This window comes from Leptonychotes weddellii, chromosome 1 (genome assembly GCF_054177405.1).
Source record: "Leptonychotes weddellii isolate Sample4059 chromosome 1, ASM5417740v2, whole genome shotgun sequence".
NCBI classification, from domain to species: Eukaryota; Metazoa; Chordata; class Mammalia; order Carnivora; family Phocidae; genus Leptonychotes; species Leptonychotes weddellii.
In genome coordinates this window covers 128,077,204-128,091,702 of record NC_138369.1, presented here as the reverse complement: position 1 = coordinate 128,091,702, position 14,499 = coordinate 128,077,204, and the positions used below count along the sequence as shown (strand labels likewise).

Genomic DNA, 14,499 nt, shown 5'->3' with positions numbered 1-14,499 from the left:
AGAGCTATATAGTTCTTTTGCATTTAGCCTTTATCTCTTTGTTAGAAAAAAAATACTGTAGAGTTAGATTCTGCTTTATCAGCAAATCTGAAAATTGTTTTCTTTGGAACAATTAAGGTAACTTTTGATATAACTGAAGTTGTTTGATCTCAGTTCTATTCATACTATTTTATACTTTATTTATATATATGGCAAGCCTTCTGTATCAACAGTTGTGTCAGAGTATATTTTCCCAAGACATGTGCTTGCATCCCACATGTTCCTGTACTATGTGACCTTGACATTCCCCCATCAAGAGGTGGAGTCTAATCACCCTCTCCTTGAATTCTGGCTGGCCTTTGACTCACACGCAAATGAACATGGTAGAAATGATTATATGTGATTTTCAAAGTTAGATTAAAAGAGGCCATGAAACTTTTGCCTGTTTCTTTAGGGATGCTTGTTTTGGGGTTAGTCAGATAACCATGGAAGAAGTCTGATAATCCTCAAAGCACCATGCTGCAGAGGTCCCATGATGGTGTTCTGAGCCCAAACTTTTAGCCAGTATCACCAAAGCACAAGACAAGGGGAGTAAAACCATTTTGGACCCTCATCCACCAGCTGAATCCCATTAAGTGACCTCAGTCTATGCCACAAAGACCATCCAAAGTCATGACTGAATTCCTAATCTACAGAATCCATAAAATCGTTATTGTTTTAATCCACCAAGCTTTGGAGTAGTTATGAAATAGTAACTAGAACACACTCTTGCTGTGCAGTCTATTTGTTTACACATACACAAACACAAAAGGACAAGCCTTCCTAAATTTAAAAATACATATTAAATTCCTAAAACAAGGAATTATATAAATATATACATATATATAAAAACTAAATTTATATTTTATAAATATATTTATAAATGTATTAAATTATTTTAAATATGTTTAATATTTCATAAAAATATTCAAATATTTAATAAAATATTTTAAATAAATTCATATACTTTCAAAGACAAATATATAAATATAAAATTAGGAAGGTTTATTCTTCTGTTCTAATGGTAATCTTTTGTTTGGTTTTTGCCCCCTTCACCATGAGCAATCTCCACAGAGCCAAACTGAAATATTATCCTTTTATATCCAGTTTAAACTTTAAAGCAATTGGAAAGCTTATACTATTTTCATAGGATCTTCAAATTTTCCCCATTTTCTGATAATTGTACTTTATCCAAATTGTCAGAGCATACAGTCTTTTCATATTATATATTCTCCTACTTACAACTAAATTAATTGTTAGCACCAGTCCTTAGGTCAGTATCTCTCCCAACATTTTGGGTGTCTGAAGTTTGTTCTTTCTTCTCAGAGTGACCTGAATATCAATCTGTTTATACATTTGACTGCAGCCTTTATATATGAAAGTCTATTTGATTCAGTTTCTTTCTTTGATTGAGTATGCTGACTACAGTGTTTCCCATGAGCCACTGCTGAAGTTCTAATGACTACCTCATTTTCTTTCCTTTAAAGGGCATTTTTTTTTTCTTTACTTTTTTATTTTGAGATTTTTGTTATTTATTTGTGAAGTTAAAAACAAGTGATAGAAAGTAAAAACTTGCATACAATTTTTGGTTTGTTCTCAATTTGTTTTTAGTTTCAATGTCGTCCTGAACAGATGCAACAGGACAGACCAGTACTGGGAGTGAGGGGATCCCAGGGGAATGGAGCCAGGCAGAGAAGGAGAGCAGAGAGGCTGCGGGGCTTTGGGGGGGGGGGGGGCGGGGGTTGGAGGGCAGGGTGTGTGTGTGTTTTTCTTTTAATCCCAATAATTTTATGAGAATTTTTCTCAGTGCTGGTTATCACCTTAGGTAAACAGAATGACTTTTTGATATGTAGTTTGATTTTTTTTAAAACTTCAGGACAGTTTTCTTGTTTATACACTGTTAGTATTTGTTCTATATGCATTGTTTTGGTTTTTTTTCCCTATGAAACTCCCACATGTATGCTGAATATTCTTTGCCTACTTTGTCATTCTCAAATCCTTTTTTATTCTCTGCTTTTCTTATTAATATATTTTCTAAAGCCTGAAGCAATCAGAAACTGTTTTTCCTGAGCCATTTGAGAGTAACTTGCTACCTTGATATCTCATCACCCTTGAATACTTTGGTATATATTTCCTATAAATAACGGTATTTTCTTATGTAACAAAGCCATCAAAATCAAAAAGTAACATTAATACATTACTATCTAGTGCTCACACCCCACTGAAGTTTCCCCCATAATGCCCTGTATAGCAAAAGGATCTAGTTTGAATCATGAGTTGTCATATCTGAGCATACATGCATTTAGTTGTCAGATCTTTTTAGTTTCCTTCAGTCACAACAGTTCCTCAGTCTTCCCTTGACTTTGTAATCTTGATACTGTTGAAGATTACAGGTCAGTTATTTTATAGACTGTCTTTCACTTTAGGTTTGTCTGATGTTTCCACATGATTAGATTCTGGTTATGCAAATTTGGCAGGAATATCAAGGAAGAGATGTTATGTTCTCTCCATTGCACCCTGGCAGGTAGTTTTACAATTTTGATTTGTCTCATTCCTAATGTTATTAACTTTCAGCACTTGATGGAGGTTGTATCTGCCAGGTTTTTCTACTGTGAAATTACTTTTTCCCTTTGCAAATAATAAGTTATTGAAATCATATATATTTCTCCATTCTCATCAAACTTCCAACTAATTCAATTATTTTTATTAGTAAAGACTCATGATTTCCGAATTTACTCAGTGCAGTATAACCTCAAATTGTTGCTCAATATAGCTCAAATTGTTCTCAATTTAGCCAGTGGGAACCCTTTCAAACTGGATATCCTGTCCTTTTGACACATCTCCATCATTCCTTGAGCATTTCCTTGCTTTCTGGCACAGAATATTACAGAATAATCTAGTACTTTCCCTGCCCCAGTCCTGGAACTGGCCATTAATCCAAACAGCCTTGGTAATTTTGGTGGGGAAGAGTATTTAGAAGCCAAGATCTGAGAGTTAGGTGTGCTCACTGCTATTGGGTCCAGGCTCTCTCAGTGGACAGAGCTAGAGAATTATGTGCATGCATGTATGTGTGTGTATACACACACACACATTATATATGCAAAATAGACACACATTTATAACTATATTTGTTTATATAAATTGAAAACCTTATGTTTATACCAATTTCTCCAATTCTAATCTAATATTATAGGTTTATATTTTAGTTTTCTCCCTTTCCATATTTAGCACTTCTCTAAAAATGAAAATTATAGATAATATTACCTTTAGCATATATGTATTCATCAATCTCTCTGTAGGTAAGGAGTCTTCCGTCTCTACTACCATCCACTTCCTTGACTGAACTCTAACTAGTCTGCTCAGACTTTCCTCTTTGTTAAACTTAATTTTTGAAATAAAAGTTTTATTTCTAATAATTTTCTAAGTTTCATCAACTCATTTATGTTGTCCTTTCATATACTCCATAATTATTCTTTAACTTGTTTTGAAATATTAAGATTATACTTTTATTTCATGGGCATGTTTTCCTGGCATATTTTCACTGTGGAGATGTTATTCTGATCCTTATTTTCATTTTTCAAACAGGTTTCCATTGGATTCAGTATTGATCCTTTTCTGTTGTTCATTTTTATGTGGAATTAGTTTTCCTGAACTTTTATTTTTATTTATTTTTAAAGATTTTATTTGAGAAAGAGCAAGTGAGCGAGCACATGCACAAGCGGGCAAGGGTAGGGTGGGGTGGGGGAGAGGGAAAGCAGACTCCTTGCTAAGGAGGGAGCCCAACATGGGGCTTAATCCCAGGACCCTGAGGTCCTGGGCAGATGCTTAACTGACTAAGCCACGCAGGTGCCCCAGTTTTCCTGAACTTTTAGATAAGACTATTTTGGGTTAGGATAGTTTTTCTATCTTCACAGCTCTGGAGCTCCCTCTTTTGTTGTTTCTGACAAATGTTCCAAGATGTGATCTCATACACTATTAAGATTTCCTGGTGGTGTACTTTCCTTCTACTCGTCCATACCTTCTATTTCCTTTGGCCCTATTATCCCTATCCTGCTCAATTTGGATTTTATTCTCAGAAGTTTTCTCTTAGTGTAGGGCTTTGAACTGAAATGGAGCTATCACTGGTTAATTGTGTCAGAGGGCCCATCTCCCTCATACCTTACTGTAGATCCCCTGCACTTAAAATGTAGATTGTGCAAAAACCCTTACAGTTGTAGATACTGTTCTCAAATTGGCCATGCATTTTCTAGTGAGTACTGACTGGCTTTTGGGCTTCTTGTGCTGCTTCCCCTTGTACAGATGCTGGTTATTATAGGGTCTCAGCTGTTGATGACTTGTTTATACTTGCTTGTATTTTGAGGTTCATGAGATACTTTTCCTCTAGTTTTATTAAAGATCTGTTAATAAATTTTGGTTTTGCTATCCAATTTTATTTTTTTTCTGGGAATGGGGAGCCGGTAGTTCTGGGCAATTCAACTTTAAATCTACTATCTTATTTTTAATTTTCTATTTGTCCCACTGCTCTATCAATCCATTATTTTAGTGGTTGTCCCAGAAGATTATTAGGAAGTGATGAGTTTTCAGTATAATTTTATTACTTTTGTTTTTAATATTTTAATCTTTTAAATATCTTATTTGTACATTTACTTATTCATTCACTTATTTTAAAGATTTTATTTTTTAAGTAATCTCTACAATGTGGGGCTTGAACTTACAACCCTGAGATCAAGAGTCATGGGCTCTCCTGACTGAGCCTGCCAGGTGCCATTATTTTAATAATGACTGTATTTAACTACTTCGCCAAATTCCTGAAAATTCGATAATTTGGCTCTTCCAAGCCATTATATCACAGCTATACAAAAGCGATGTCTGTGCTTCCTTACTGCCTTAACAGCTCTGTGATGCCTTTAATAAAAATGTTCATTATATTTCATGGAGCATTATTAGTTTTTTTCAGTGATTTTGCCAGTTGAAGTAATGAAAGTCCTAGTGACTTAAAACATTCTGCATTTCAGAAATTTAAAAACCTTCTGTAAAAAGAACATGTATTTTTTTCACATTACTTTTTATAGTAAAGAAGAATACTCTTTCCTAAGAAGTAACTAAGTTACTAAAAGTAGCAGTTAAAGTCTCTTCAACATTTAAGATACTGGAGAGCTAAGTCAATTCCTGTTAATTTCTTAAATTTGTGCCTCACTTACTCTATTCAGATTTTCCTATTTATGGTCTTTACTTAATATTAACAATTCCTCCTAACCATCTGTCTGTTCAGAACATACTTCAACACTTTCCTTGAATTTACTTTTCCTTTAAACCTCCCATTTCATTTAGGTAGCTAAGATTCCTCACTTTCCTTTCTGTTCAATCAATTAATATTTTTAGCTCTATCAATTTCCACTGTATATCCATCCTGTATACATTTTCTTAGATTTTATTTTCGGGGGAGAGTTTAATTTCTTTTTTCAGTGAAGTTATTTATATCGCTTTCCTAGAAATCATACCACAACTCATTCCAGGAAAGCTATACTGGAAGAAAACGGAAATGTTATACAAAAAGTTTTCCCCATTCAGCATTTCAGAAAGTTTCAAACTTGTCATGAAATATATTTAGGGAGTCTCTGAACTGCTGGCCGTAAGTTAAATAATATGTGTATGCTTATAAGAGGAGAGATAATGTTTAACAGCTTATTTTCTGCATTTTGTTCCCCTTTTCAACTTCTAATCTTTGTTTTGATTCTGCTAGAAGTGAAAAGATGGAAGAAATTAGGGGAAGAGTGCGGATAAATGGTATCTCCCCCAATCTCTTTAAACTTGCAATCCCAACTGTGAAGAATAAAACTCATTTATACTCTATAATGAAATATATTAATTAAATGTAGAACTTAACAACTGAGAGCAATAACTCTCAGAGAATAGATACAACTGGTTTAGGAAAGAAAACGGGAAATGTTCTGAGTAAGAAGGCAGGCTGGTTAGGTAGTAGGAAAGGGTAGAAAGATACAGGAAGGAAAGTAAGAGACTAAAACAAAATTTAATTAGGAACCAGCTACAGAAAATCACTCTAAGAGATGACAAATGCTTGTTTAACAAAGAAGTGCCACTCGTCCAATACAACCTCTCCATTTAGTCTGTACTTCTCCTCTCTTTGGTTGTTACCAGAAGAAATAATGGAAAAAAAATGAGGAGACTGGGGTTAAAACTCTACCTCTGCAGCTGAGATTTAAATTAAAGCTTTGGAATTGAGACAAGTGGCTCTGATCAAATCTCACTTTTCTAGATTTCAGCTGTCACTTAAAAATTAGGAATAATAATATCAGTTTCAAGGAATTTTTTTTCCTTGTGGAAAAAAAGATCACAAATTTATAGTTTCATGTTAAGTTTAATTCTTTTTCTTTTCTCTCTTTTTCCTTTATAATATCATTGTAATATTATCAATATTTTTTGAACCAAAAATTTAGATTTAAGGTCTGAAAGCTGATATAGTATACTTGAGGAACAATGAGATAAAATATTTAGGGCTTTTCAGGGTGTGGAGACCCACTTGGAACCCAGAGTTGTCATAAAGATTATTTTAAACTGAAGACACTGGAGATTCAACAAATGCAGAAAGAAGGCCTTCCCAGAGCTTCCCTTATCTGACCAAAGGAAATAAGGCTATCATAAATCCCCTCTCCTGGGGAGTATTATGGCTTTGAGAAGGAAAGACTACTCTTACTTATATATAGACAACATTTTTACAAACTTTCTCCTAAAAATCCGTTTGTTTTTCCTAAAGAAACCTATTTGTTTTTCCCACAGAAGGTTTTCCTCTCAACTCTTTTTTCCATACTAAGTTAGGTATATAAGCAATTAATGAGCGCTACTTCTTTTGCTGACTCCTCATATGCATATAAAATAAACCCTTTTGTCAGTTTAAGTTGCAGGCCCCAGCAACTGAAACTAAAAGGTTAGAGAGAAAGTTTTTCCTCCTCTACAAAGAGGCTAGAAGAAATCTTAACTATGTAATAGCCGTATAACTGGCAAATTACTTAAACTTTTTGTGTCTTTTGTTTACTCACCTGTAATGTAAAATGGAGGTAACAGTGCCTACCTTATAGTTTTTATGGGAGTTAAAAGAGTTAATAAATGTTAACATGGTTAGTACCATATCCAGCACACAATTTTTCTAGTATATTCTATTACCCAACCCATAGGAAGCTCTTGAACTATAGATAAGAAACTATTCGTCAAAATTTTGTAACTTCTGAATAGAGTCAAACACTAGCATAGTAATTCCAGTGCCCGTGTTTGATTAGAGCTATAGATCCTGAAAGATAAAAACTTACTCCTACCAAAAAGCTTACCTCTTTGCCTGTTTGTATGAATACATGTATGTCAGATTAGCAATGAAGCAGAGTATCCCCAAAGGATTTATCATTAGTAAAGTGAAGATACTAACTGCAGAGATGACTGATTAGCAGAGTGTCAGGTGACTCCTTTTATACTTTTTTTTTTTTAAAGATTTTATTTATTTATTTGAGAGAGAGAGAGAGAGAGCACATGAGGGGGGGGAGGGTCAGAGGGAGAAGCAGCCTCCCTGCTGAGCAGGGAGCCCGATGCGGGACTCCATCCTGGGACTCCAGGATCATGACCTGAGCCGAAGGCAGTTGCTTAACCAACTGAGCCACCCAGGCGCCCTGCTTTTATACTTCTTAAAATGGCCAGTTCACTGAGAAAGAAAATCTGAGCTTTCAACTTATATCCTTGGCCCTCATAGCAGTTACACACTGATGGTGTGGAATATATATATATATTTTTAAAAAATGTTGTACAACAAAAATACATTTGTTAAAAATATATTAAAATGAAACATAAAGCTATATAGCATCATTGCCTTATAAACAAACAACGTAAGTAGCAATACAGCAAGGAGGACAGGTGTCTTCAAAGTACCCAAAACATGCTTTTAAATTTTAACTCTATTTTTGGTCTCTGTTTTTTTTAACCTATGATGTCATTTCTTCTCTCTGCCCATTTAAATCCTATCCATTCTTTAGGTTTCCAGTTAAGCCCCAATCTTATTCTATGGTAGCTTTTCTTTTCTTTTTTTAAAAGATTTTATTTATTTATTTGACAGAGAGAGACAGCGAGAGGGAACACAAGCAGGGGGAGTGGGAGAGGGAGAAGCAGGCTTCCGCGGAGCAGGGAGCCCTATGTGGGACTCAATCCTGGGACTCTGGAATCACGACCCGAGCCAAAGGCAGACGCTTAACCGACTGAGCCACCCAGGTGCCCCTCTATAGTATCTTTTCTCATGCCAGGCAACATGAAGTACTTTCTTTTGAATTCCTAAGGCAAAGGCTGTCTTCTGTGCTCTATTGGTACTTACCATGTTTTTCTTAGGCAATGGTACCATAGCTATGGTAAAAGAATACAGTAAACATCAACATTGCCAGACTAAGCACTCATTAAAATATTCCCAGTGAAAAGTATCTAGATTTTGAAGGTAATAGATCGGGGACTGAATCCTAGCTATTACTAGCTTTGTTATCTGAATCTATCTCAACATCTGTATGTATTTCATAAGGCTCTAGAGCAAGGTTTAAATAAGTAACAAACAGGCACCTAAATAAACATCTCATTATAAACTGTGTTAAATGTTATAAAGAAAAAATACCACAGTGCTATCAGAAACGGAATCATGAGAAAGAGCCAGCCATACAAAGAACAGGGAAAAAGAACACTCTAAGAAAGTACAGAATGATCAGAGAATTAGGATAGTATATGATGCAGTAAAGGGTCTGAAAGAAGACCTGTATGGTTAGAGCCTAAGGAGCAAAGGAAGGAGAAGAGGCATGCAGTGATCACATGTGTTGTGCTGTGCTCAATCACACAGAGCCTTCCTTGCAGGTCCTATTAAAGGGTTTAGATTTTATTCAGCATTTAATGAAAAATGTTTTAAATGGGAAATGACACAATGCAATCTTTGTATTTAAAAAGATCACTTTGCTTGATGAACAGAATGAATTGGAGAAAATCAAGAAAGAAATAATGAGACTTGTTAGAGGCTATCAGAATAGTTTAGGTAAGAAAGGATGGTGGCTTTGGTTAGGGAAGTATCTGGATACACAGAGATTGAGAAAGGGGCTCTGGGTCTTCTGGCTTAAGAATCAATGGAGGTACCATGTACTGAAATGGTAAAATAATTGTTTCAGGAATGCTCAGTTGCAAACACTATGGAGAAATACAGCTGGTGACATCAAATAAGATACATAATAAGTCTGGTGCTCAGGAGATGTTGGGGGAAAAGAATACATCTATAAGAGTAATCAACATAAGGGTCTAAACTGGAAACAGAAACACTTACTAAAGAGTAGCTACTTTAATAATCAAAGTAGAATGCAAATTCTCCTTGATAAAAAAAAATGGCTCCATCAAGAGAAGAGTTTAAATTTTGAATACAACTGAAGAAAAAGTATCAATTAGAAAGGTTCTTATAAAAGTACAGAAATCTCAAAAAAAGAACAAAAGAGAAGAAAAACAGTATAAGCACAGAAAAAGACAATCTGAAAGGAAGATTCTTGGGCCCATTCAATAACTATCCTAGGAAAATGATAGCTTACCCTTCCCAACCATCAGTGGCAAGTGTATCTAGTGCATACAGATGTAAATTAGAATTATTTAAAAGCTGCTAAATATAAAAAATGGTAAAGTTAACTATCCTTGTTCTGGTCTATGCTTACCAAGCATTAGAGCAATTCTTCCTCCTATCAATAAATTTTTAACTCCTTATTAAATATAACTCAGTATTTTTACCTGGGTCTCAGAAGATTCTTTCTTGGCAAACATTAACTAGAATATGTCTGAATTCTGATGATTCTGACTCAATTTCCTAGCATGTTGTGTCCTTTTAATAGAAATATTCACTTCTTTTTAATTCAGTAAAGTTTGCTTCAATGTATAATTTCAAACATTTATTCTCTTCTTAAAAAATTTTTTTAGAAAGTCTAATTATGTATTGCATATACATTCTTGCCGGTCTTCCATTGCTAATATTTTCTCTCTAATCTTTTAAAATTCTCCTTATTTGTTTCATTTTATTTTTCCTCTTGTATCCTCTATGTCCTCTATTGATTTCTGCAGTATCTCTTTGTCTTCGTGTTCAATTTAAAAAATTGCTTTCTTTTTCTTTCCTGGGTTCTGCTATCTCAAAATCAATGTCTTGGTTGTGAAGCCATTTTTTCCATACAGTTCTTAAACTTCTATTTAGTGGTCTTCTTTCAAAGAAATGAATCTATTAGCTGTTGAAAATATTGAGATCAAATTTTCATCTGATCTATGCCAATGTTTTTGTGTGTGTGTGGCTAACTTTTATTTGTTGCCAAGCTTTGCTATTTGTTTCCACTTCTTAATATCTTTGTATGAATGCCAGGACAGTTACTTTTTAACTAGTTATTACTGAATGAGTTGGACCAGCTATTTGGCTGAACCAGAAAGTTAAGGGGTGCAGGAGGGATAGAAGCACAGTATCTTCATGGCCTTTGAAACCAAAGGACTGTCACATTATCTGATGCTATCCAGACAGATTCTTTTACCCAAATACTACTACTCCACTTCTCTAAACCAAACCACATCAAGGAGGGCTTCTGTTTTAGCATGTTCACTCCAATTGTCATGAGTCTTGTCAAAACCAAAAGGATGATGTTTTTATACCTCAAAAAGAAGCTCTTCACCTTTAGAAAGAGTAATTTTCTGTCATAATCTAAGTTCTGCCACCACTGAGAATTCTCAACATTCCATATTTTTACTCTTCCCTCTTTCTGTGTGGCTTCTGCCAAATCTCAAGCTGCATAAGCAAGTCTTTGCCTATGTTTTGTTGTCCAGGTCTTATATCTGTCATCTTAGTTTTGCTTAATGTGAGGTGGAGTTCTGTTGGTAGAAGTGCGTGTATGTTTTATTTTCCGTGTTGCTTTTGTATGTTTTCTGGGGGAGGTCAGATATTGACTTACCTTTAATCATACCTAAATAGTCTATATTCCTTATGCATCTATATAAATGAGAACCCTTCTATAATACTAAGAAGACAGTATCTTAGTAAATACTGAGAACTTGGCTTCCATACAGCACACCTATAGGGCAAGAATGTGTTGGCTAGAAGATAAAAGCATGCGTGGCCCCATTGGAGGTTTTATTTCTCACTGAATTAACAAACTGGCATTCTGATTTCATATATTAGTCTCTATTTGTTTGGTTAATGTGAATTTATTTGGAATTTATCATTATGTAAGTGGATTTACCTCTGTTCAGTTAATGGATCTAAAATGCTGAGGTTTACAACTGTACGTATTATGAAATAGCAAGGAAAGCCCTACATGCTACTTTGATTAGCTAAAAAAATTTTTTAGGTTTTGTTACAAAAATAAATTCCAATCTAAGAAACAAATATAAATTTAACAGTTGCTCAATTAGAAACTGTTTCACTGACTCCTTTAGTCACATCATTCTTTCCTTCTTCACCTTGTTGTTTATGAACACTAGCCGGTATGCTACGTATTCTTCTGGATGTTTACGCTTTTTATATGCTGCTGAAGTTTTACTGGAGAAGTGGATATGTTGATGTACACCACTAGAGTTTTACCTGTGTTTAAATATGGCATGATCTTAAGTTTTCCATTACCACGTTCTTCCCCCCTAGGAACTTAGGTCATGTCCATGATACTTCACTATCTAGAAACACATTACATACCAAACTTGTATTTTTTTCTCTTTAAACAGCAATAAAGGGTATTATAAACGTATCTTAAATCTTGGTATTAACAAACATAATCTAATTCAAAAGTCAGAAAAAATTGGGATGACCAAATTTTCTCTGGCAATGCTATCATTGCATATGGTTTTTATGATCCTTTGGGATCACTGAGTTAGTAAAGGTATGTGTTTGGTTAGAGGACAGATTTTAAAAAATAAACACTTAAAAATTAATCCAAATTAACAGTGAAATACTCAAATTCCTACATCCTACTGAACACACTTTGACCTGGATTGTGAAGTAGGTTCAGACTAAACAAACACTAGATTAATAAAAGAGATCAAAACATAAAAATGTTAAGCTTGGAAAGTTAAACATTATTAAGAGGAAGAATTCTAAAACCTCAAATAAACAACAAACACAGACAGCAAGAATTTTATTACCTTCAGGCCGATATTGCGCAACAATTGTGACCGCTTGGCCAGCATTTTTCAAAGCGGCTGCTGCTTGCTCATGGCTGGCAGTTCTGAGGTCAACACTGTTTACCTGTAAATCAAATTGAATCTTAAATTTGAAAGAAATTGTTCATACTGATTAGAAACCACAATAGCCTGTTCTTTGAGTAGGCACAGAAAAAAAATTACACGCAATAACTTTATCACTAAAATATCTTCTTGTTCCAATTTACTAAAGTATATCATGGAGTAAAAATATTACTATCAATGAAAGCAATTTTATTCACTAAGAATACTTTGCTTAACATCAAGTGAGCAAAACTAAAACATCTTTTTTAAAAGATTTTATTTATTTATTTGACAGAGAGAGAGCGAGAGAGGGAACACAAGCAGGGGGAGTGGGAGAGGGAGATGCAGGCTTCCCGCTGAGCAGGGAGCCCGATGCAGGGCTCGATCCCAGGATCCTGGGATCATGATCCGAGCCTAAGGCAGTTGCCCAACTGAGCCACCCAGGTGCCCCAAAATCAAAACATTTTCTTCCAGGTTTTCCGGGAAGTTGCCTACCAATCTCTTGGGAAACATACCTTAATTTGGTAACTTGAAATATCAACAAATGTCATCATATTGTGCAGCTTATTTCACTAGTAACTCAAACAACAGGAGGGACATTCATTTTGTATGTAGCATCCTTTCAATTTCTGCCATACTTTCACTCCTATTACTCATTTCAGTTCCAACTGTCTTCCCCAAACTAAGATTCCATTCTTTTGGAGTAAAGTATTAATAGCTCAAATTTCAAAGACTGACATTTAAATAGAGTAAATGTTATCAAATGAGGGCGCCTGGGTGGCTCAGTTGGTTAAGCGACTGCCTTCGGCTCAGGTCATGATCCTGGAGTCCCGGGATCGAGTCCCATATCAGGCTCCTTGCTCAGCAGGGGGTCTGCTTCTCCCTCTGACCCTCCCCCCTCTCATGTGCTCTCTCTCTCTCATTCTCTCTCTCAAATAAATAAATAAAATCTTTAAAAAAAAAAAAAAAATAAAAAAAAATATCTAAAAAAAAAAATGTTATCAAATGAACAAGGAGACGTGTTTTGAAGACAGGGCCCTTCCTTGGGTAAATAATTACTGAGGTGATCAATTCCACTCGAAAGTAAGCAACTTAATTCTTATTTCTGAAAGGCTGCCAATACCCAGTATATACTGCAAGCACACTATCTTAAGACACTGTGCCTTTTCCACTATTAGCAAAACTTAAATGGACATTCATGGGAGCATTATATTTGAATGGTAATAGCTTTAAATACTTAAGTTGTTTTTTCCCCCTAAAAATCATCAGTGAATAGGCTACAGTAATGCTTTCTTGAAACCTTGATCAAATATTTTTGGAAAGGAAGAACTGTCAAGCCATTTTTATATGAAAGTGTGTTTTGTCGACATCAAATCTCAAACCTGTTAAAGATCATATACCAATTTTGGAAAAAATGACTATGAGCCCAGAAATTCTTGGGATTATAAAATTTATATAAAAGAACATTTTAACCATGTAAAGACCTGACATTTGGTATTATCTATAAAGGATGTTATTATGCAGCTAAGTTAAAACAAATACACTTTTTAAAAAAAAGTTTTTATTTAAATTCCAGTTAGTTAACATACAGTGTAATGTGAGTTTCAGGCATACAATTTAATGATTCAACACTTCCATACAATACCCAGTGCACATCACAACAAGTGCACTCCTTAATCCCCATTGCCTATTTAACCCATCCCCCCACCCACCTCCCCTCTGGTAACCATCGTTTTTTTCCTCTATAGTTAAGAGTGTCTTATGGTTTGCCTCTCTCTTTTTCCCCTCTGCTCATGTTTTCTTTCTTCAATTCCACATATTAGTGAAATCATATGGTATGTTTTTCTCTGATTGACTTACTTTGCTTAGCATAATATTCTCTAGTTCCATCTATGTCGTTGCAAATGGCAAGAGTTCATTCTTTTTTATGGCTGAGTAATATTCCTGTGTGTGTGTATAAATAAATGTATATAAAATACCTCACATTTTTTTTTTTTTTTTAATAATACACCACATCTTTATCCATTCATCAGTCCATGGACATTTGGGTTGTTTTCATATTTGGCTATTGTAGATAATGCTGCTATAAATACTGGGGTACATGTATCCCTTTGAATTAGTATTTTTGTATTCTTTGGGTAAATACCTAGTAGTTCTTGAATGAAAATCAAGATCAAAAAAACTTTAAAGAAATGTAACACAATGTAATGTGCTTTTATTGGAGATAAT

General features: G+C 34.7%; 1 protein-coding gene across 11 annotated transcripts in view; it reads right to left on the bottom strand.

Annotated features, from left to right (window-relative positions):
* DLG1 (discs large MAGUK scaffold protein 1) overlaps positions 1-14,499 on the bottom strand; it is a 241,778-nt gene that overhangs the window by 46,578 nt on the left and 180,701 nt on the right. For all 11 annotated transcript variants that reach the window (XM_081831903.1, XM_081831904.1, XM_081831902.1 and 8 more), the window contains one exon: positions 12,190-12,292. In XM_081831903.1, the coding sequence (XP_081688029.1) occupies positions 12,190-12,292 (103 nt within the window). The remainder of the gene's footprint in view (positions 1-12,189; positions 12,293-14,499) is intronic.